At 41.9% G+C, this 22,981-nt stretch overlaps 2 protein-coding genes across 2 annotated transcripts in view; both read right to left on the reverse strand.

Moving 5' to 3' along the window:
- mrtfba (myocardin related transcription factor Ba) overlaps positions 1-8,681 on the reverse strand; it is a 29,848-nt gene extending 21,167 nt beyond the window's left edge. The window contains exons 1-2 of the mRNA XM_030077482.1: positions 8,519-8,681; positions 1,007-1,088 (exon numbers count right to left, since the gene is read on the reverse strand). The gene's annotated coding sequence lies outside the window, so the exon portion shown is untranslated. The remainder of the gene's footprint in view (positions 1-1,006; positions 1,089-8,518) is intronic.
- A 769-nt stretch (positions 8,682-9,450) lies between these two features.
- Positions 9,451-18,292, reverse strand: ercc4 (excision repair cross-complementation group 4). The gene is made up of 11 exons (XM_030078660.1): positions 17,986-18,292; positions 16,789-16,969; positions 16,318-16,513; positions 14,747-14,954; positions 14,299-14,479; positions 13,344-13,472; positions 13,086-13,190; positions 11,297-11,879; positions 11,088-11,180; positions 10,814-10,932; positions 9,451-10,541 (listed from the first exon to the last, which is right to left on the reverse strand). Exons 1-11 carry the CDS (start codon positions 18,160-18,162, stop codon positions 9,793-9,795), a joined length of 2,721 nt encoding a protein of 906 aa, XP_029934520.1. The 5' UTR covers positions 18,163-18,292; the 3' UTR covers positions 9,451-9,792.
- Positions 18,293-22,981: the final 4,689 nt, after the last annotated feature.

Raw genomic sequence — 22,981 nt, forward strand, 5'->3', positions numbered from 1 at the left:
TTCCCTCTGTTCAGATGGACTTCATGATCTGGAATATGACGTCGCCGTGGCGGTTTCAAACGGGGGGAACGGAAACATTTCGGGGAGCAAAACAAACAGTTTAGTATCCATGGCTTCCCAACAGCCTCTTAACCAGTGGATGACAGATTGCTCAGGGTCTGAACATGAACACCATTTATCGGTCTCCAGAGGCATCCACACTCATCCATTCCTTCACTACCCATCCTTAAGTGTTGCTGTTGGCTGAGAACCACACAGTGAACCCATGGCAGCCTTTATTTCCCCCTGGAGTCCTTTCAAGGGCCAAAAACATTAGAGGACACAGGCAGACTGGTTCAGGTGGCTTTTGATCTGCACTGGTGCCTGTTGGGTCTGGCCACCATGGCAACATTCCCCGACTCTGTCGAAACTTGGCACAGCGACTTTCTGTGGCCCTAATAATGATGAAGTGGCACTAACACACCATGTTGCAGATGTAATTCAGTCCTTGATGTACACCCTTGATGGTTTTCTGTGAATGAACTTCAGGAATAAACCCTGACAGCCAGGACAGAGATAAGAGAGCAATAAACCGCAATGAAAGTGAGAAGGGACTGAGCTAGATAGGGTACAAGAACCCTTTGTCAAAAACAAATTTTGCCGGCTCATTTAGCACTGCGCTTAGCTTCAAAATAAATGACTCTGGTCATGAAAAACCTGAAAATTATTCCATTTCAAGGTTAATGAATCAAAAGAAATATCTTAAAGAAAACAAAACATTTTCATAGTTCACCATTCAATTCATGCTTACCTGATTCCCCCAAATGGGAATCACTTTGTTTTTAAACAGACACAGCGTGAAATCCATTAAGGATAAATAATTTATCAAGTAGATAAGCTGTGAGTGAGTAGGTCATTACAAGAGATACAAAGAATTTATTAGATGCTTACAGGTTTATTAGGTGCTTCTCTTGAGAACCTTATAAATCTATAATAAATCTGTTTTAATTGATGAAGCTATGCTTACCTCTAGTGGCAGAGAAGAGACAAACAGAGACTCGTCTAGGTCTGGTTGCTGTCAGCAGCCTCTCTAAGCCATGGAAACAAACCTGTTTAAGGAGGAAATGGAACATCTGTCACACAAATAGAACAGTCCATCAAAACCCAAACTACACATTTAAAGTGAAAATAGACAAGTGCATCGTTTTATGGATTTGGTGACATCTTTGGAGCTCTGCACTCATTGCGTTGGAATTTCTGCACTGCCCTTCCAAGAGATCGCCTGTCAATTAAACAGTGTGGGTGGGACTGTGACGTCTCTCTTCATGGATTTCCTCATCAATATAGTTTGAGTTTCTGTTGGTGGCTCTCTTTTCTTTGTCTATTCAGTCATTGCGGCTATTGCTGCTCATACCAACTACCTAGTTCATTAATTCATCCTACATGTAGTGTAAACCAAGAGTTTCCCCCCAAGGGTTTATGAGCGAGGTGCTTAAGAGGAGGGGTGCTTTGCATAACGTCAGTGTGGAAAAAAAAAAATCACTTGTTTTCAAACCAAAGGAATTTTATTACATACTACTGGTTGTTGCATAGGCCTAGATAACTGATCAACAGGTAGAAGCAATCGGGGTCTGTCAGTCTGTCTGTGAGGTCTCCTGAGGTTGGAGAAAAAGCAGATATGCAAATTAAGCTGTTTTCAGTCGGGAAGTGCTGAGATATGAGCCACAATTAGCTGGTGATGTGACTGACAGGATCACACCATTGTGTCTCTGGCTGAAAGCCTGCAACTTGAATATCGCGTCCGCCTACACAAGACTAAACATGGTATGTTAACGAAATACAAGAAACTGGTAAGTAACAAAAAAAGTTGTTTTAATTACTTGTACTGCATTGTTTACAGGGATATGTTGGAGGCTGTGCAGGACAGCAAACAGAGAGTAAAGTGGGAAGTGTGTGAGAGACCCTTTATAGTGTTACCTAGCACTAATTATAGGCACTATAGCATCAACCTTGCCTCGCCTAATGACTACCCCAGCGGCAAACCCTGTAAACCACATCACTTCCTGCAGTATGGTGGAGATGTTGAATGGCATGTTCTATAATTTGGTATATCTAAAGCTCTCTGAGGCATGCTTGTGATAATGGGCTATATAAATAAATTTGAATAAACTTCCTGTGCAGCAGGGGGGAGTTTCCTCATGCTGTGGCAAATTTGGATTTGATAAAAAAATGTATCACAGAAAAATACTCTCAATAAATGAAAAGTAGAATAAAACACAGCATGACAACTAATTTATACAATTAGTGGATGCTTAGTTTGAGATTATAATATCAAGCAGGAGTGATGTCACTTCATTATATGGCAATTACATTACTATAACTGGGCTACTTGAATTCTTTCTAATCCAGTACAAACACTTTGTTTTATCATTTGAAAAGCCAGCACTTCATTGCTGATGATGATGTGATGATGTTATTTTCTTCCTTGGCATAAAATCGAAGCAAAGACACACTGCCAAGGGAATACATATTTTAGGGAAATTTTTTTTTCTTTTTTTTGGCATACCACCGGGAAACAGCACAGGGTGTTCAGAACAGAAAATATAGGGTATGTAAAAGCTTTCATGACCTAGGTTTAGAGGTTGACTCACTACTGGGTTATATCAGCTGGCAACGGAGTAGCGAAATGGAAAAATATGCAACTGAAAATGCCACGGATGATTACTTTGAGGTATTTTGCCTAAGAAATAAACTGTTCCACTTAAAAAAACACACACACACACACACACACACACACACACACACACGGAGAAAAGCAAGAGATAATTTAAGAATCAGACAGTGATGTGCCATGAATAGAAGTGTTTGAAGGTGCAGAGAGAATGAAATAGATGAAACAGCGGCAGAAGTAGCACTTTAAGATGCCTGATGTTTTTTTTTTAAGTAGCCAGCAATCAAGGCTGTACCGGGGACGAACAACTGATGTTCACAAGTTGCTACGGAAACCTGCTGCGGTCTCTGTGATGATGGAAGTGGATACTCCATGCAGAGACAATGGCGGGACGAGCTCAAGAGGCTCTTGGCACTGATGAGCAAAGTGCAGCAGCATCACGTTGCGGTCTAGAGGAGAGAAGCTCTCAGGGTGAAAATCAATCATCTGCACACAGAGGTTTCTCCCTGACCTCAGCTACAAAAAAGCGCACAGTAGGAAATCAATTTATTTATTTGGTTACCGCTCAATGATGAGTTCGGTAAATTAATTCTTCATTTAAAAAGTGGTGCTGTATCCCCAAGTTTCCTTGCCATTAAATGGGTTTGGTGCTGAAATCTGTGACCCATGATGATCTAATTTCAGGACATTTTTACATCTATAACTCCTTCTTCTGTGCAAGTGTGCACAGAAGTCACAGAAATCAACTGAGCATGAAAACACAAACTGGTGTCACAGATGTTTGGTGTTGCAGGAATTCTGCTTTGCTGTTCTTACCACAAGCTGTAATAATAAAATGTAGTATATTTGGTTTTCTTCCTGCAGTTGTGTCTAATCAGGGTCAAAGTGTGTTTTCACTGCAATTGAACCGCACCAGGGTTTGCTTGAAACTGGCCCGAGGCGAGGTCTTGCAATCAGTCTTGTACCAGTTGTTCTGGTCTGCACTCAAATATTGGGTTCACATCTGGCCATACGAACCACACCAAGAGGTAAAACTAACCAGAGTTGAATTGAAACAAGCATGAAGGTGTCTTCAGAGGCTTTTCAAACATGACAAGAGTGCCAGGGCAACACTGAAGTCTTGTAATTTTTTGGCATAAAAGTTGAAAAATGTAAAGATATTGAATGTGACACAAAATGGTGCCTACTGAAAGCTTCAAACAACAGCCGCATCAAAAGCATTTAAGCATTTAAAAACCCGTATCAGTTGAACTCTAGATTGGACAACAGATGGACTCCAATTGGATATAGCTGGCTAGGTGACTTCAATAGTGAGTGAGAGGAAAGGGAGCGGGACAGGGAGGGGCAACGCGTCCCATTTGTTTACAATGAGCTGTGCCATACCATAGAGTTCGAACAGACTCGCCTGTGTGTGTGTTTCCATGTGTGTATAGACAGAGAACAGGGAAAGAGAGAGGGATGAAGAGAGCGAGGAAGAAACAAACAAGTGTCATGGCTGACGAGGCACCGCGGGGTAAACACCGCAACGTCATCCCTGCCCCGGCTGAATCAAAGCACAGATCCAGATGGCAGGAGCTGCATGTTGCTCCGCTCTACACCGTTCTGCTGACAGCACGAGCAACAAGTACCATGTGTTTCATCAAAGGGCAACACACACACACAACGCCATTTAGCCTCAAAGGAGGGCGAAATGGTAGATGGTGGAAAGATAGGACATATGCTACACGTGTTTACACTCAAACATAATGTACTGTATTGCCTTTCCATAACATACACAGTTCTTGGCTACAACATAAGACATGAGACACGGGAAACCTTGTGAGGGAAGAGGAAACTTACTTCATCTTACAGATCAAAAACTGGTTAAATGCAGTATTTCTTGTAAGTGGTGTCATTACCACGCAGACTTCAGTTAAAGAGACCTGTAAGGGGCGACATAAATTGTATGACCAAATACAGGATCCTGGATCCACCCTGTTTCCACAAGAATGCGAAAATGAATACGGTCTAAAACACAGCTAGGTGATATATCAATATTGCATCAATACAGTGACATGAGAGTGGATCTTTTTTACTTATTTTGGATATCATGGCATCATGGCATGGTTGTCTTTAACTGGTTTTAAAGGTGGCATTACAGTAAAGGCATGCAATTTTCTGAACTTCTTAGACTCCAGCACTTGCGTTGCTGCTTGCTGCTGCCTGTTTGGTCATCATATAAACATTATTAATGATTGCTTATCAAGGCTCAGTCCTTATCGCAGAGGCCCGGGTTTGATTCTGACTCAGGCCCTTTGCTGCGTGTCATCTCCTCTCCCTCCCCTGCTTTTCCTGTCTCTCTCTACTGTCACTATCAAAAAAAAAAAGATCTTTAAGGGGAAAAAAAATCTACTGACCTTGGCCACTCTTTTTCAGCATAATGAAATATTTATAATGGCTGTCAATTTCATCACCCATTTCTCCAGATATGATCAGAGACGTGTTAAAAGGGGGGAAATCATCAAAGTGGAGCCTAGACGTGTAGAGTAAGCTGCAGCATGACTAAGAAAGACTGCGTTCTTGTATCCCCGTGCCACAACATCTGCACATTTGGTAGGAAAATGATTTTTATAGAATTAGGCCTAATACATAAAAATACGTAATGATGACATGCTATTTCAACCTATATTACTAAATATATTTAAAAAGCAGAGTGATTGTCTTACAGGATCCAAAAATCCTATTCGTTTTCAGCACAGACAAAAAAAAAAAAAAAAAAAAAAAAAAAAGATCCAGAAGTGTTTCATTGAGCTATGTAAACACTTTACAGGTCTATGTATGTCTGATTTTGAGCCAATAATCTTCTACATGGTCTGCTGACTGAATGGCTGATAATGCTCGACCATAGATTCTCTTTTAAATACATGACTTCTCACTGGCAGAGCTGACTTACAAACCCCAAATGGTACTGATGAGGCAAAACAAGGCTGCACAAACATGGACGTAAACCAAAACTGCCTCCAGGTTATAATGTTTATTAGCAGTAGATCAGAGTTCACTCGGGTGATCATTTCAGTGAACATTTTTTCAGTGTGATGTAAGAGTCTGGGTGTGTCCGACACCTGAGGCTGTTCTTCCCTTCTCACGGCCTTATATAGACCAAATCCAACACAGTACAGGTGTGTGACTTCATTGCTTTCTGCCTGGAAACACCTTGCTGGTAGCTACAAAGTCAATTTCAATGAATTAGATAAAGTTTCAACACTACAGTGTTTTGCATGCTTGCGAAGAGTCAGGACTCAACGCATTTCAGATGACATGCAAACTCCAATCAAATGTCTCTGTTTTCCACAAAAACCAACGCTGGTAATTCACCAGCTATTCCAGGGAACAGGAGAGACATGGTGTTACAGACACAGAGAGTTATACATCTTGAAAAATACCAAACACAGGAGCTAGCCACTGCTGCTCCCCAGGTTCGACACACTGACGAGAAGAGGTCGGGGTCAACTATACTACAAATAGGCTTGGCTGTGAAGGCTTCTCAGTGATAGAGCAGCTACAAGCACTCACTCACTCACTCACTCACACTCACACTCACACTCACACACACACACACACACACACACACACACACACTCAACTGACAGTATTAGATAACCGGTGGCAACCTCAGTCCAGGAGCTAGTAAACAATCACAAGTCCAAGGTAATCTGTTCTCTGTCAGTGAAAATAAACACTCTTCATTATGGCTGTAGAATAACTATCATTTTTCAAATAAAACCATATTGTGATATAATTATATGGTGTTACTGTGATGCACAAATCTATTATCTAAATGAATGATAAAAAAAACAAATACTGATTTGAATATTTCACAAAATACGGCATGAGACAAATACGGAAAAGTACAGCATATGATCATGCATCATGACCGTGCACATCAATGTGATGGAGATCACTTTGATTAATTGGTGCAGTTTTTCAAAATAGTGTGTTGTGTGGATATATAAATAGAAATAATTTGATTATCATGTTACTTGTGTAAACACCGCATTACCTACATATGTGTAGAAAGACAGAGACAGAGAGAGAGAGAATACGATGTGATGTATATGACACACACTCATACACAAACACATGAAAATACATGAAGACACAGCATGAGAACCACTCTGTGCCAAACTGCTGTTTGAGCTGGCAGTTTTTGGGCCTGAAATAGACCACAGTCTCGTCCAACAAAAATGTCTGCTTTTATCCAGAGATAAGGCAGAAATGATGTCATCACTGTGGCTCATTCACTACAGTCAGTGTTCCCGCAGACAGACAGGTTGTGTTGTTTCCTTCCTGGCTGCTTACTGGACTCTGAAAAGACCCTTTTAAAAATCGACGGTACAAAAGGACAGCCCATGACCGGGGGCCAAAAACCAAGGAACAGGAACTAAAACCTCAGCAGAGCAAGACAAACTCAACGAGTGCTGCTGTTACGTAGCCCGACTGTAGCAGCATTGATCGAAAAACACAGAAGTCAGTGCCGCTGACAGTGCACAGATAGGCAAAAAAACACTATCTAGGTATGTTACATAAAGTAATTTCAAAGAAATGAAAATAAATGTAAATAAATAGCTTCAGGGTGGCAGTGTTACTCTATGGGAGTAGGCTTTCTGTGGGTAGTTGAAGCCAGGATGTTATGGTATAAAAATACTGTTTTGTCAACACTAGGATAATCAAAGCTTGGCAAAACAACAGCAAATCTGCTTAGAGCCTGATGTGCAGAGATGATCACTGCAATCTGTAGTTTTGACAAATTTCTTCATAAAGCTCTGATGACAAAAGGATGGAGGAGGAATGGAAAGGGCCAAAGATGGAAGAATACTCCTAGATTTTGCCAAGAATCGACCTACTATTGCATTTAACTGGACTGAAATATTCTGCTTCAGCGACCGTTGCTGCAACATGGCAAGAGAAGTGGAAAAACTAGTCTAAATTCTTATGAGGAGAGAGTGCGCCTGCAAACTGATACTGCACTTGGAGGCTGAAATTAGTAAAAACAAATAGGGATATGGATTACTGAAAAAGCACCCTTGGGGTAATTGCTTTCCCATGCAGCCACGTGCACAGAGGGGTAATAATTCACACTTTTCAGTGATAGCCTGTTATAAGATAGGGCTCCCACTCTGGATTCACCACATCCTGTCTGGGTGTGTGACTCACCCAGACTGTGACCTGTGTTGATTTGGTGCAGCACCATCTCACTTTCATCCCTGAAGGGCTTTCGCTGCTCAGTCGATGAGAAAGACATAAAGATAACACCATCGGGCCTGAATCAGATAGAGGGGACTTCTCTCTAAAATTGAGGCTTACTACCTGTGCAACAGGGCTGCACAGGCATGCCCTATCATTCAGTGAACATCTGGGCTGAACACTGACTGCACAACACCACCAAGGGCACAAAGACCACACGCTGGTAGCCTGCTAGCTAATTTAAACCACACCACACCCAGCTTGCTTAGAAAATAACAATTTTGCTTGGGAAGTGTAGGGTGGCAGGCCACAGCTAGCGGTATAGCGCGGCGGTGTAACGTTAGGTGGGTGTGGGATAAGCTAACGCTAGCTAGCTACTTTAAATCAGACAGGTGAGTGAGTTGCAGACAGTGTCAGTCAAAAGACGGTAAAACGCTTGTCAACATTTCAGAAGCCACCCAACTAAGACGTGTCGTAGCCAGCTATCGGTTATGCTAAGTGGTGTTGTCGTACCTAGTCTTTTCTGCTCCCAGCACATCACGAACCCTCTTCAACAGCCACCTTATCACATTTTAGCTAGCTCGGCTTAGCTAACAGGCTAACATGCTAAAAACAAGACACCGCAGCCGGGTCATCGGATCTTACCGGATTGCGAAGGCTTGAAATTCCACGCCGTTTGAGCTCCTGTTCACTGCCAGACAGCCGCCAGTGTCTGCGGAAATCTCTTGTGTGTTTTTCTGAAGATCGAAGTTTATTTCGGGGAGGAAAATGGCTGCGACTGATCCGTTCGGATGCAGGGTGACGTAATGACGCTGTCAGACAGGAAGCGTTGCAGGGGGGAGCTGTCCACTCAGCCAGGTCAGCATTAAACCACTGGATCAAACTTCTCCAAGCTGTTCATTACAGAGACGCATCGCACCGCATACACCCATTTGTCAATATTTTGTCCTGTGAAACTCCATCTGAGGCGAATTTGTTGTTAGCTATGACTTCACGCTGTATTGCATAACTGTTTACAGTGTTGCTGTGCAGATAACCCCAGTGGTGAGCTATCTCTGATCAAATCACTGATTCCTGTACACATTACCTCATTGTGCTAAGGAGTGGAATTAAACTGTGCCTCGACAACGGAGCCCTCACAGTCCCCTTGTCTAACTTTGAAACCCACTGATTGTAGAAAAGTACACTAAATGGAGAAAATATGTAGGCCTGCTCCATCTTTAAAGGTAACCATATTCAATGCACAAGTGTTTCCAATTTGACCAATAGATGTCAAAACTCCCTCTCTGGCACTCTCTTGTACAGCAAAACAAAAATTAATCCCAAAACCAAATGCTTTAAAGTGAAGTCAAAAAAAAGTTGAATAAATCTGCACAACTCCTTAAATCCCTGCAAAGTTTTTTTTACGCTGCAACAGAACCTGAAATTACAGGAATCTACTGTTAACTACACCCTGCAGTTTTACAGCAAATAGTGATTAATTAATGGGGATTGCTTCCTTGTTCTGTTTGCAAACTCCTCTTTGGCATCAAGGAAGAAACCTCTAGGTTCTAGAAAGCTTTAATTGCAATGAAGGGCAACAACTGTGTGATATAAAATTACTTGAGCAACAGATTTTATTTTTTCGGACATAAAATATTATATTTTTCATGTCATAAAAAAATCTCTTAAAAATTCTACATCCTGCAAACAGCAGCAGGACAGTTTCCCAAATACACTATAAATACAAAACATTTACATTTCATTTTCATCTGTACACAAACATGCTGTACAAATTTCACATTTCTTGACAAACTGCACTTACAAATACTTGAATTCAGTCTGCACACGCCACACTAATGACACTTTCATCCAGTTTCATGAAGCAAAACCAACCTGATGGTAACAAAACATCAGATAGATGGTCAAAATCACTGCTTTCATGTCTTTGATGTCTGTTTGGTCTTCTGCACAGGAGCAGGCACATCAGCAACACTATGCAGAAACTCATAAAGCAACTTTGCATTCTTAGTATTCCCAAGTATTTCTGCCAGCTTGTCCTGGCTGAGTTTGGCGAGATCTGCCAGGCTGTCAGCATTGCTAATAAGAGCTCTGTAGTTCTTCGTGTTGACCCCTGGCATTTTTAACAGAAAGTCATAAGGCCCTGGGTTGTAGAGATCAGCCGATTCAGGCACGGTGTCCGATTCAGCCGTGATGGCCTGTGCTGCTGCTGCATCCGGTTCAGGCTGGCCTCGCTTCAGTTCCTCAAAGAGTTCGGCTGTAGCGTGTGGGGAGGGGCACCAGAGGATACGAAGCCGAGGGAAGTGGAGGGTGAGTAGGGTCAGTTTTGAAGTGATGTCATTGGATGATATCTCTTGACGGAAATCTGACCGGGCTACTAAAGAGAACGGTTTAGCCGGGTCAAACTCAATGAGCAGTACCGGTTTCTTATAGTACCGGGTCATGGACAGGCACTGCGTGTAGAGGCGGCCGCTCTGCAAGGAACCAATCAGATCACTGACACTCTTGCGTTCGACACATGTGTCCATAGTCAGGATGTAGTCACCGACTTCTAAGGTGACAGGTTCGATGTCCAACCCCCGCCGGTGGAGCAAAGACGGGAGTTCACTGCGGAACTCGCGCATGTCCACAATGACTCGGGAAGGCTCTTTGGACTGCTCCTGGCCGCCTGGTTATGGGACAGGAAATGTAAATACAAAACACAAACCAATCACATCCCTTTATGATTTCTAATACAGGTAAATAATGAATTGGTAAAGACTTAGCAGAGGTACAGTATAACTTCTATAAATGAAAGAAAGGGGTATGTTAAGGAAATTCAAAGAGAAGAAAAAGTAAAAAATGCATTTAGAACCCTTTCAAAAGGCAGCAGGCACTAAAGCAGTGAGTAAAACACAGATTACTACCACAATACAACAGTATCAAATGAATGAGACATGCCTGCTTTACGGCTGCTGTTATTGGTGGTGGCATTTGCAGGCTCCAGACTTCTAGCCAGGTCCAGGTTGGTATCTTCTCTCCCCTCTCTCTCCTCTGGGACAACCATGGTAGCCTTTTCCCTACAATATCAAGCGCAAACATCATTGAGAAACGGAAATGTCAACAAAACTCAAATCAACTTGTAAGTCATTTGGACATATATTCAAAAATAACTGATAGGGACTGTCTCAGTCAAGCTTCCTTTAAGTGTTAGAGAAGAAGAGAAGATGTTGACCTGATAAGGTGTTCAAAGGCTTTCTTCTCTTTGGACAGCGCTGTCAGGTACTTCTGTTCCTCTGTCGAACCTCCATAGATTAGGAAATACACCCTGAGAGGAAAAAAGAACAGGCCATCATCCACCAAACTAGTCAGAGTGAGATCTCAAATGAGGACTGTCATCCAAACAAAGTGAACTGAGACAATGAGTTGCTTTCGCTCACAAACCTAAGTGGTTTTCCTGGCCGGCTAGCTTTGTAGACCTCCAGCTGGCGAACAAAACTGAGTTCAGCATCGTACAGCACCACGAAACTGGGCTCCACCTCGTGCAGCACGCGTGTCAAGCTGTAGGGGTCGGTGCAGCCCTTCAGTGGGTGAATGACAGTCAGCGGCTCCTTCAGAACACCATAGTAGGCGTCGGACGACAAGTCCAACTTCAGCTGTTCTTCCTCCTCATCGTCCTCATCCATCAGTTCATCCTCATCTCCACTGCTGCCCATCTCTTCTGCTCCAGCCTTCTCTTCATGCCCCATCATCTGAGTCAGCGTTAAAGATGGCCTGCTTTTACTCTTTGAGGCCTGTTTGGTTGACTTCTGTGCGGGCTTCTTTCCCTTGGCTCCTTTTTCAGGACGTTTTTTGGAGCCTTTGCCCTCTTTGTGGGAGTCAGGCTTGAAGGCAGCGCCAGCAGCAGCGTCCCGTTTACCGATGGTGCGGGCATACAGTCGGTTGAGCAGCACGTCAGCGCCGCGGCTGATGTACTGCTGGAGCTGAGCACATGTCCTGTCATCGCTGGCACAGATCAGCACACGACCTGGGGGTGACAGGTACAGTGGGTGAACACACGCTAGGGTTTGTACATCCTGCAATTAAAGGGGCACTAAAGTGGTCATCAAACTATAATTATGAAAGTGCTCTCAGCTCTGTTGCAGAACACTTGTGAGGTCAGACTTGCCTCCAAACCAGAGCAAACCATGGAAAATTCTTTGCTACTGTCTCTTCACCAGCTTGCCAGTGTGATTGCCATCAAAGTGACTTCTAGAAAACTCTTCTTTGGATTCCCACTGTACATCTGACTCTCTGTCCTGCCCTCACCAGTTCTGTGGAGCCAATCATTAACATTTGATGATGACATTGTCTGTCCTCTTCTTTAATGCTCGAGAGATACCAGAATCATATGTTAGTTACTTATAAAAAACAACATGTATGCTTCACTGCCCTGTAACAGCAAATATGTTATTGTCATTGGCAGTGAACATGGTGGCATCCAGGACAGGGGGCCTGCACTTTGTAGAATAAATAACTCATTCTCAACCTGCAAAACACTTTGAATCTTTGACTGGCCTCATTAGAAATACATAAAAAAAAAAAAAACATATTCAAGGAAATCTATATTAACTTTTTAAATATTTTATGGTCTAAAAATTGTTTAGTGATTCTTGATCCTTTAACTAATAATCAGTCATCATCAAATACCTTACTATTCCTAATGTATTCTGTATTTGATCCAAATTAAGAGGGACAAGTGACACACTTTACGTACGTGTATTGACTTCAATTGAAACATGTTCAAAGGAGGGGACATTTTTACAGTGTAAAATGCATGTAAAATACTCCAAGTCCTTGCAGTCAAGAAAAACTGGATCAGGTTGCAGAGGATTCCCACTAGGATGCATTAGCACAAGACACGAAAGTAGGACAAAACCAGCACACCCTGAGGGACTCTGAAATGTCGGCTATGTTTACCTACCTACTATGCTAGCTCTAAATACATTTTAAATCAACTTGAGGATGATTTTGTCCCCGTGTGTGCCTCCCCACGTTAGTATCTTGCAGAAGGCAAAATTCAAAATGATGTAACATCAAGGCAATTAGAGTGAAAGAAATAATGACTGATATCCGAGAGGCAGTTTTCATGAGATTCTCTTTATGTAGTACAATTTCTGAGTCCATGAAATAGAGAATGCATGGACTAGATATAATGGACTGTTATAATTTTCCAACAGCACTACTGTCTAACCTGGTTCAAGTTGAGAGCTCTTGTTCTCCCTCTCAATCTCCTGCAGCACCTCAGTCAGAGCCTCCCACTTTGGACTCTTCTCCAGCACCAGCTCCCGCTTCACATCTGCCAAATACAAACACACACATACACACACAGATTCTTTTGTTATTTCCTTCCAGCCACCAAGATGAACAACAACTCGACTTGACGCCCAAAGACAAAGTAAAAGATGTCACGGGAGGTGTTCAGATATCTGGTCATTGCTTTGTCTGTTACCTGAGACAGAGCTTTGTTGTTTCTCCGTCTCCGCTCCCACTTTGAGTTTCTTCTTGCTCTCAGGGATGCGGTACACTCTGCTCCTGGCATTCACAAACATGGAGGTACTGGAGTCCAGGAACAGCCACCCTAATGGAAGCAGCAACCAAGAAATTCATTCAAACAGAAAGACGTAGTTTAACGGGGCAGTAAATATACCTTTTACTGCCACAGAGCACAAAAGGCTTGTTAAGCAACAGCATTACCTTTAACATGTTCATTTATAACAATTTCAAATACACTTGTTTAATTTAATTTAATTTCCAGCATTGTATTACTTTTAAATTCATAATTTATAACAGCTACGTAGTAAATGGTTAAACATACACGGTACCTTAAAATGTTCGGTTTCTAACACTCTATGAACTTTTTAACTAAAACTACTGAATATTAGTAGCTTTTGCATGGGAAACAGTATTTTACATTGGTAAAATTAATTTTGCAGGTTTCTTTTTAGGTCCAAACCACTAGAATGCACCGAGATTGTGAATGAATGAATGCATTATTTTGGGTGTGTGTGTCTTGGCAAAACAACCAGTCCCATAAAACACCAGAAACAAAAGCATATTAACATTCAACAAGTTCCTACTCAATTATTTTACATTCACCATGGGTAAAAGATAAAGACAGCATAGAAAAGAAAACATTATTATAGGACTAAGCAGGTAGTATGCATATTGGTAGGTTTCCTTTGAGCGGTTCCCAAAATGTAAAAAAAAAAAATTGTCTTTTGGACAAAGAGCCAGGCACAATGTCAAAGATTAGAATCTGTGACACCAATCGGTTAGTTATTGATAAATTACCTTAAATCATCCTGTATGTTGCACAGTGTCAACAAAGGACAATTCACAGCATGGCCCAATCCCCTTCACTTTTTAACCCTATTGAGCAGAGAAGTACATTGAATCTACTTCACCTGAGTTGCAGCCAAAGCTCTTCTGACTGGAGCGCAGCGACTCGAGCAGGTTGAGGAAGGTGACACAGTCATACTGTGTGAGATAGAGCAGCAGAACCCTCAGCACCTTCAGGTCCTGGACCAGGGCCTTGGTCTTTGCCCCCAGCTGGTGCCACAGGGGGTCCAGGTAGTGACGGATGGTCTGGGTGGGGGATAACAGGAAGAGATGAAGGGAACAGAGATTGAACCCTTTTACAGTAAATCCTCCTGCATTACCACTTTTTAATTAACAGAAACAAAGTCCCTGATGATCCTCAACAGAAAATTAAATTCTGACTTTCCCGGTCTGGAATACAACTTTTGAAATTCCTAAATCACCGTGACCCTGAACAGAAAAGAGTGGGTATGGAAAATGGATGGATGGAAGGTATATTCCTTTATACTGGAGGAATCACAAGACACAACAAACCTTTTCAAAGGCGTTTCCCAGTGTGTTCTCCAGGGAGAGGTCCTCGGCCTCCAGCGTGGGGTTGTACCGCTTCAGCTCCTTCAAGCAGGCGCTCATAATGTCCAGGATGGAGCTCTGGATGGCCCTCATGGCCGGCGTCAGCGACACGTGGAGCTCCACCACCTCCGGCTTGTGTCTGTCCAAAACCGTGTTCACTGACGCCTGGAATCTGGTGTGCGAACGCAGGCGGAGAGGGAGAGAGGAAGTGGAGAGGAACAGGAGACAAGGAGACAAAGAGAAAGAGAGAGAGAAAATCAACCACAGCCTGCACTGCAAATCTCACATCTAAATTATCTCAGCACATTAGGCAGCAACTGTGGAAAACACTGCCTTAATCCAAACGAGGGCTGCGAAGGTTAATTATTTCTTATTATCAATTAATCTCTGGATCGTTTTACAGATTAATCAATTACCCTAAATGACTAATTAAATAAACAATGACTAATTAAATAAAGACTTTAATATATAAAGACTTAACAGATTATTAAGATAAATTTTATGTGTCATGATAAAATAAGATACTACATTTGCATTGCATTCCAGTGTACAAGCTTACTCAATTGTTGTAGTACACCTGTAATGGCTGAGGGACTCACCTCTCAGGCAAAGTGGGAAAAACAAAGCAGGCACCCAAAAATTTTCACGATCAAATAAAATTTAGATTGAATGTTGACATTACCTGCAGGATAATTCAAACTGAATAATGCCTGCCATGCAACTGTTTTTTTTTTTGTCTTTTCAGGGGCAAATTTCATTGAACCGCAATGTAACACCTTTGCACTGTGCATTGGCAAATAAACACTGCTCTACCACCTGTTGCAATAATAAATAATAAACTACTTCTCCTGCTCTTCTCACAGAAGAAGACGCTGCCAAGTTGGCCTAACAGTCCTCAAACCTGACTGCTGAAGGTTTTTTTTTCCACTGTGGTTGTCTTTTTGTTTTTATTGATGCAGTGGTTTGTGTCGGGTTGGCATTTTCTTGTGCCGCTGGCTGCATGGAGTCAACATTTTCTACAGGCTGCACACTAAAACCTAGGGCTACCCCATGAAGGCTGACGAGTTGAATCATCAGTCATAAACCTCTGCAGTCGACTCAGAGGGTGCAATCGAACAGTCTGATTTTTTTTTATTAAATTTAAATAAAAAAAGAGTTACTGGATATTGTAATATGACAGTAATGCAGGACACATTCTCTTAAAAATGCACTAGGAATATATTGCAATAGGGAATGAAAAATGTTACATTTTTAGATTTGGTGGATGCGCAATTAATTGGATAAATTATTTGGATCATTACTGACAACAAGCTGAATCGTATTGAATGGATATCTCTGAATCGACTCCAGAAATTGTGAGTAGGGCACATCCCTTAAAAAAAAGTACAAAGGAAAGGAACAGTCTGGTAAAGGGTTCTCACAAAAAAAAATGTGTAAAAGGAAAAATGCTGATTATGAGTAAGAAAAATCAACAAATTTACGCAGTGTAACGCATGATATCAACAGAGCATTGAGGCCTGTGCTCCCCAGTTTACCTGGGCCAGAGGTAGAGCTTCTTGACAAAGAGGTTCCTCATGACACGCTCCACCTGGCAGAAACCAGAGCAGAAGGCCATGGCTTTGTCAGTGAAGGCCTTGATGAAACCCGTCTTGTTCTTCTGCCTGAACAGACGCAGGATGAAGGCTTCCTGACACGACTCGATGATCTTATGGGCCCGGTACACCAGGATACCTGTGGGAGTTGAAGCCAAAATCATATGTCAGTATAATGAGCTTCAGTGTGTAGACGGGGCAAGCTCTTCTTGTAACAATAATGGATTCTAATCAATTCAATTTAACTTTTTTTCAGACACATAGATCCATATCAGTATCAGAATCTTTCAGTGATTTATTTTCAAAAAGAATATATGTGCTAAGATCATCTTTGCTCCCCTGCAACCCAGTTGAACAAACACTTTTAGCACTAAAATGCCTTTGGGAAACTATCTACTGCCACAGTGCTCTGACCTGATATGAGGTGTGCAGGGATGCGGTCGGTCAGGAAGTCGACCACCAGGATTCTGCTGGTGACAAACAGCACTCCTCCCTGGGTGTAGACATCGTAGCGCTCGGTGCTCTGGATGTCACTGGTCACGGTCCTGGGCAGGTGGGTCACACCTTCTATCCGCAGCTGCTCTGTGAAATACTCCTGAGAAACAAGGGGACAAATGCACACATCACACCTCTATCACACCCAGTATGCTCATGTTTACCAGTTCAGCCAGTCTGTGATGTCCAAATGAAAGAGACAAAGGAGGAAAAACTACACTTATCGCTGCTGTTCATGAGGCAGTTTGTATTTCTCTCTTATATTTCAGTTCATATTTTCTCTGCACCAATATTTCAAGCCAGTCTACATACCCCGAAATGGGACAGTAACACTTTACAATAAGAGTACAACAATTAACGTTACTTAACGTTAGTTAATGCTGTAATGGTTAATTACCCGTTGGTTAATGATTATTATGGCATTTACTAATGTTAATACTATCTACAATAACGCTTAAATAACATATAAATTAATACCTTAGCATGAACAGCATTAGTACATGATTCTTAGACACATTAGTTAACGGTTAGTTACTTAATGTTTATTATGACATTAACTAACGTTAATTGTTGTACTCTTGTTGTAAAGTGTTACCAGTGGGACAAATCTCAAGTCTCCATTAGGAGGCCTTGGATGCTCGTCAGAATTTATTTATTTTAACATAGCAGTGAAATCCTCAAGTCATTATGATCTTGGTTATCGGCAAAGACACATTCCTAAAGACATGACTCTGAATCTTTAGGGACGACTTTACGTCATACATTCAACACATGAAGCCACAACAACTTCGATTTAATTTCACCTTTTCTGACGGGCTATCCTCTTATGTAGCCACAAGTGTTACTGGACAGCAGGCGGTGAACCAGATTGCAAATGTGACATTATATTGCAATAAATGCTGCTTGGTGGAGTCAATGTTACGCCGAATTGAAGAGTGAGTCCTGAATATTCAAAACTCATAATTTACATGTTACTTACTTAACCGATGCAACATTACATCGACAGATTTCTGAATTAACGGACCTTATCGGTATTGTGAGCCATTCCCGACCTACAAGTTACCAGTTGGTACATGTTTGGTAATGGTATATGGTTACCAGCATGTGTATCCTCACCTGCTCGGGTGTGGTGGTGTTGAGCAGCAGGACCAGGCTGCCCGGCTCGGCGTAAACCCGCATGAACTGCAGCAGGATGCGGTCAATGCCCATGCCCTCCGCCGCCACCAGCAGCCCGTCACAGCCGAACAGAGACAGAAACATCTCGGTCTCAAACTCCAGCAGCGGCCCCGCCATGCTGGAGCCACCAAACCTCACCTCAGGACACGAAACCACCGACCTCTGCTCCTCACTGTGGGAAAAAACAGCGTGTTAGAAATGTAAAAACTCACTTCTGAGACAGCGGCTGACACACTGACAGCTTTTTGTAATACACTGTTTTGAACTTGCACAACCGGTCACGTGATACGTGAGGCTCAACGAGGACGTGGTTCTGTGTGGCGTCGAAAAGGACCAGCGCCATCTAGTGTTGTGGTGCGGGACATTGTAGTGCATTGAAAACTGTTAATTAAAGCTATTTGATTGCTCTGGTTTTGCTTGAAGGTAAAATGTTTAGATGTCACAGGGACGAGGACAAGATACAATGTGTATAATACCAGACGTTAGGCTCATTTATATGATTTGTATGTTTGCATTGACTTGGTGTTGCCTGATGCTTTCATATCCACTCACACACAACCATGCAAGCACCCACATGCACACACACTGTAATACTGATAATGCACCCCTGTGCCTTCTTTTCATTTTCCTAAAATGATTTTTAATTCCCATCTTTCTGAATCCACCATCTTGCAGTTTGTGATGCTGTTATGTTTTCTTTGTAAGTTTCATCAGTGTTTATTTCCCCTTTCATTTCCCCTTTTGGCAATGAAGCGCTTCATGGAAAACAGTATTTCACTTGAAATGTAACTTGAGAGCATGAGCTCTGTAACTAAACAAAAACATATGTTACATATTGTGTAGATGAATTAGAGTTATATTGATATATCTGTTTGGTAATATATCCGAATTGGAAATTTTAATATTAGATAGCGGCCAGTCATTGTTGTATACCGATGATATGACTGCAGGCTGACCACAGGTAGATGAAAACACATGTGTAAAACCTGAAATGTAAGCTTATTTCATGTTGTGCACATTTTATTTTTTATTTAATTATTTAATAATGGTTTAATTTGTGACGTAATTACTTTAAAAGCTGCATTGTATCCCATAAATTCTCTGCCATTGAATTGAATCAACTTTAAATGTATTTAATATTAGCAAAAATATCAACTATCGCCAGCATCAATCGAAAAACACTGTCAGCCGTAAAAACAAACAAACAAACAAACAAACAAACAAAACATACTGGTCAGATCCATAATTGTAATCTTTCAGTTATCCACAGGAATGAGAAAAACACACCACCAAACAACAAAATAGGTCACAAAAAGGCAAGGTACATTGCCAAAAGCTGTTTTTTGAACGGTGTTAGAGTGTTTTAGGATGGGGTTTTTGCTGTAATGCACCATCAGGAGTAAAGCCGCACGGTAATGCCTCTTGCATAACAAAGCCTGCCAGCTGGGCTTTGTAAAACTCTGTTGTGTCAGCCCACGTTTCCCTGCCGCGAGAGAGAGGCACACACTCCAAACGTGGACCAGAATAGGTTTGTGCTCCCATGAATGACAGTGGAGGAGGATGGTGCAACCCCCCTCCCCTACCTCCACACACACACACACACACACACACACACACACACATACACTTGCACACACAGAGAAACATATGTACAGTTTCCACTTTGCCCTCCTCCCTCCCACCCCCAGCTGAGGCTTTGTCACACAGAGGCACAGACATGACTCACCACAGTTTGGCCACTTAAGGCTTGAATTTAGCCACTTTGATGTTTACATCTGCCATTCATTCTCTCCCTGATGTACTGACCGTGTGTAGGACCAGAAACGACACATAAACGGGCTTAGTGTGTTTCACGATAAGCAGTTATGTGGACAAGTTGCTTTTTTTCTTACTCTGTCCAATCCTGTTATCGAGTTAATTCAGGTTACCTTTGAAATGACATAGAAAACTGCATGCCTCTGTGTGTGTGTGCGTGAGTGCGTGTGCATTAAGTGAGTGACGCACTTTCAATTTAATCTGTCAGGACTTTGGAAATAAAAGATGGACTTCTTTTAATATCCTGCAGATGAATAAATGAGGGGTGAAGGGCTGTTGAAGAAATTAAAGCAAGACTCAAATTTCAATGATTTTTCCATAACTGGTGAATTTTATTTCATTATTACTGCCAAGAAGTAAAAGACGAACACTGCAGGAATCCATGTAGAGCATACTGATAAGCTCATCTTTGATGTTGCGCGCAGAAATCTGTCTGCTATTGTAGATATGTCTGTAGTATGTATCTAAGTAGCATGTAAGTGTATATATGTCATTTTTGTAGACTTGAGATCACCGAAAATGAGTGAAAATCCTCAGCTGCTTTTCTTGTGTTTAAATAAAGGCTTAATGAATGAGTGAACAAATGAATATAAACATGCTATCATATTCACAGTGGTATAAAAATGACAACACACCCTATATACAGCCATACAACTCCTCATATACTGTGCATGCACCTGAACAAAATGTCTTGTATTTAAATAACAAGCTGTTTCTATTCTATTCTATTCTATTCTATTCTGTTTGTTAGTGATGGGTGTCTAACCTCAGTAGATGAATCATGCCAAGTGTTGCCACATTCACAGTGAGTGCATCACATCTTTAAATCAATCTGTATCTTATTATCCAGTCTTCAATCTATCTCTATGTGAATCTGATGTGAAATTGCACAACAAACTGTGTTTACGTCAAAACATTGTGTCAGGCTGATGGAAGAGATGACGCAGTGGTGGGGAAAAAGGAGAGAAAAAGAGAGAGTGATGCTGCTGACTGCAGCCTAAAACCATCACTGCCCACAGCAGCTCTCCAGCAAGTCCAGCCAACATCAAAGGTGACCCGGCAGGGAGTGGGAGACACAGCATCAGGCCCACACCGCCTCAAATCAGTAGTGTAATGCTGTGGGGGAAGTGTGCAGGTGTCTTGGAAAGAAACTGACAACGTGATAGAAACTAGAGGAAACTCAGCATGAAAGAAGAACGAGAATCTTTCTCAGTAATAACTGCAGTAGCAGGAGGCAAAACAGAAAGGATGCAAGCTGAGATGTGGAGAAGATGGGATTTATTGATCTTTATTGAATGCAAAAGCCAGTTTTTGTTGGAGGTAAATAAACAAATTATCATAACTGTGTGTTTTAGCTCAATAAAGGGACACATTTGGATGGAATAAAATGGTTTGATTTAATCAGCTGAGGAGAGGCTATGGTCTTCAACAGACAACAGGCAGCCACTAAAGTAAGTTGGGCCAAACAAAGTAAAGACACATCATGCAGTTTGTAGAGAGACAGATGGAAGGAGGTGGGTATGAAGCTCTTGACAGGATATGCATTATCTCATACACTGTGACGGCTGTTCAGCTGGGACCTGTCTCGCTGCTGTCTTCGTCCAAACTGAGACAGGCACTCAGTCCTTTCTCACAAAGTTACTGTAGACCTGCCATGTTTCATGTTCCACCCCCAAGTTGACTTTCATTAAGCCACAGACCCCATTAGAGTTGATTATTCCCTTGAGACCATGAAGAAACTTAAATACTTAAACACTAACAAATGAATCAAAGTGATGAGATTAAAACATAATGCTAAACAATAAAATGCCAGAATAAAATGTTGCCATTGTACATTTCTGCAAACCAACAAATATGTTGAAATGTCAACATCTCTGAACCAAAAATACATTTAGACTCATAGCCAATGTGTTGGAGCCTGCATCAACATCACTTGACTCTTAACATTCACGCATGCACAAATGCTAGGTAACCTTAGCTTGTTATGTACTTTGGCCACTTTCATTTGCTTCGTTAGCTTTATTAGCCTGCAAAACTATTTGGTTATGGTTAAAGTTAAAATACGGTTAAGATACAGTTAAGGTTAGGAAAATGTGAAGGAAACAGAATGCTGCTGTTAGGTCAAAAATTTGCCAAGATGTCATCTCTTTAGTAACTAAGAAAAATAGACTTGCAGTTTATTTTATTTATTGGCTTGCTTGTTTGTTTATTATTCAGTTCATTTACTTTATTATTTATTATTTAAAAGTTATTATAAAAGCCATAATAAACACAGACAATAGCATACACATAGAGACAGACACCCATGTTTAGAAGAGCCTTGTTTTTAGCTTGAGAAGCATGCATTTGTTGAGTCTGTCCAGTTGAGTTTTGATTCACAGGCCCAAAGGATTATGGAACATTAACATCGCGGACCATGTGATCCATGTAAATCAAAACACGCAATAATGTGCAGATCTTTTACCTTCTCAGTAACTACAGTCCTTGAAGAACGGTAATTTCCATAGCACTAGATGAAGTTGTTTGATCTGGTGTGCAAATGACAACTCATGAGGCGGGTTGTCCCAGTAATATTAGATAATAATAAGCTCTTTTGTTTCCAAAGAGAGAGCACAGCGGGACAGTGCCAACACATATGAAAGAAAGAGCCTGTGACACCCTCTGTGAGCTCTGGCAAGAGACGTGCACCACCGTGGACGAGCCTGTAGAGAGCACTGGAGCACTTTGTTTTGCAGAATCCACACATCTGAGCTGAGACCAGTCTATCTGTGGGTCTGTCTCTGTGAGAACATGCAGTGAACGAGAGCGTCCAGCCTCTTCTGGGAGACAATCAGCAGCTCTGTGTCGGGATGGAAGCGTGATGTGGCGAGCTGGGATGGGGCTATAATACGGCGGCGTTAGAACTGAGGGGAGAAATGAGCTTGCAACACCGCAGATTTCGCTTTTCTTTCAGTTTTATTGCACATGAAATTGCATCAAATGATCCATTAATATGCTTGGAGGGACCAGCATGTTCCCATGGGCGCAGGAGCCGGCTGGCACATGTGAAACAGCGCGGCGAAGCCATTCACACGCCACTCTCTCTCCTCAGAGCGAGATGAGTCAAAGTGTACATTTGGCA

This window comes from Myripristis murdjan, chromosome 19 (assembly GCF_902150065.1).
Source record: "Myripristis murdjan chromosome 19, fMyrMur1.1, whole genome shotgun sequence".
Taxonomy (NCBI): Eukaryota; Metazoa; Chordata; class Actinopteri; order Holocentriformes; family Holocentridae; genus Myripristis; species Myripristis murdjan.

Coding starts and splice junctions, on each gene's coding strand:
- ercc4 (XM_030078660.1), bottom strand. CDS start 18,162: ATGGCGGGGCCGCTGCTGGAGTTTGAGACCGAGATGTTTCTGTCTCTG. Junction 11,880..13,085: donor GAGCTCTCAACTTGAACCAG/GTTAGACAGTAG, acceptor TGTCACCCCCAG/GTCGTGTGCTGATCTGTGCC. Junction 10,933..11,087: donor GCCTTTGAACACCTTATCAG/GTCAACATCTTC, acceptor TTGATATTGTAG/GGAAAAGGCTACCATGGTTG.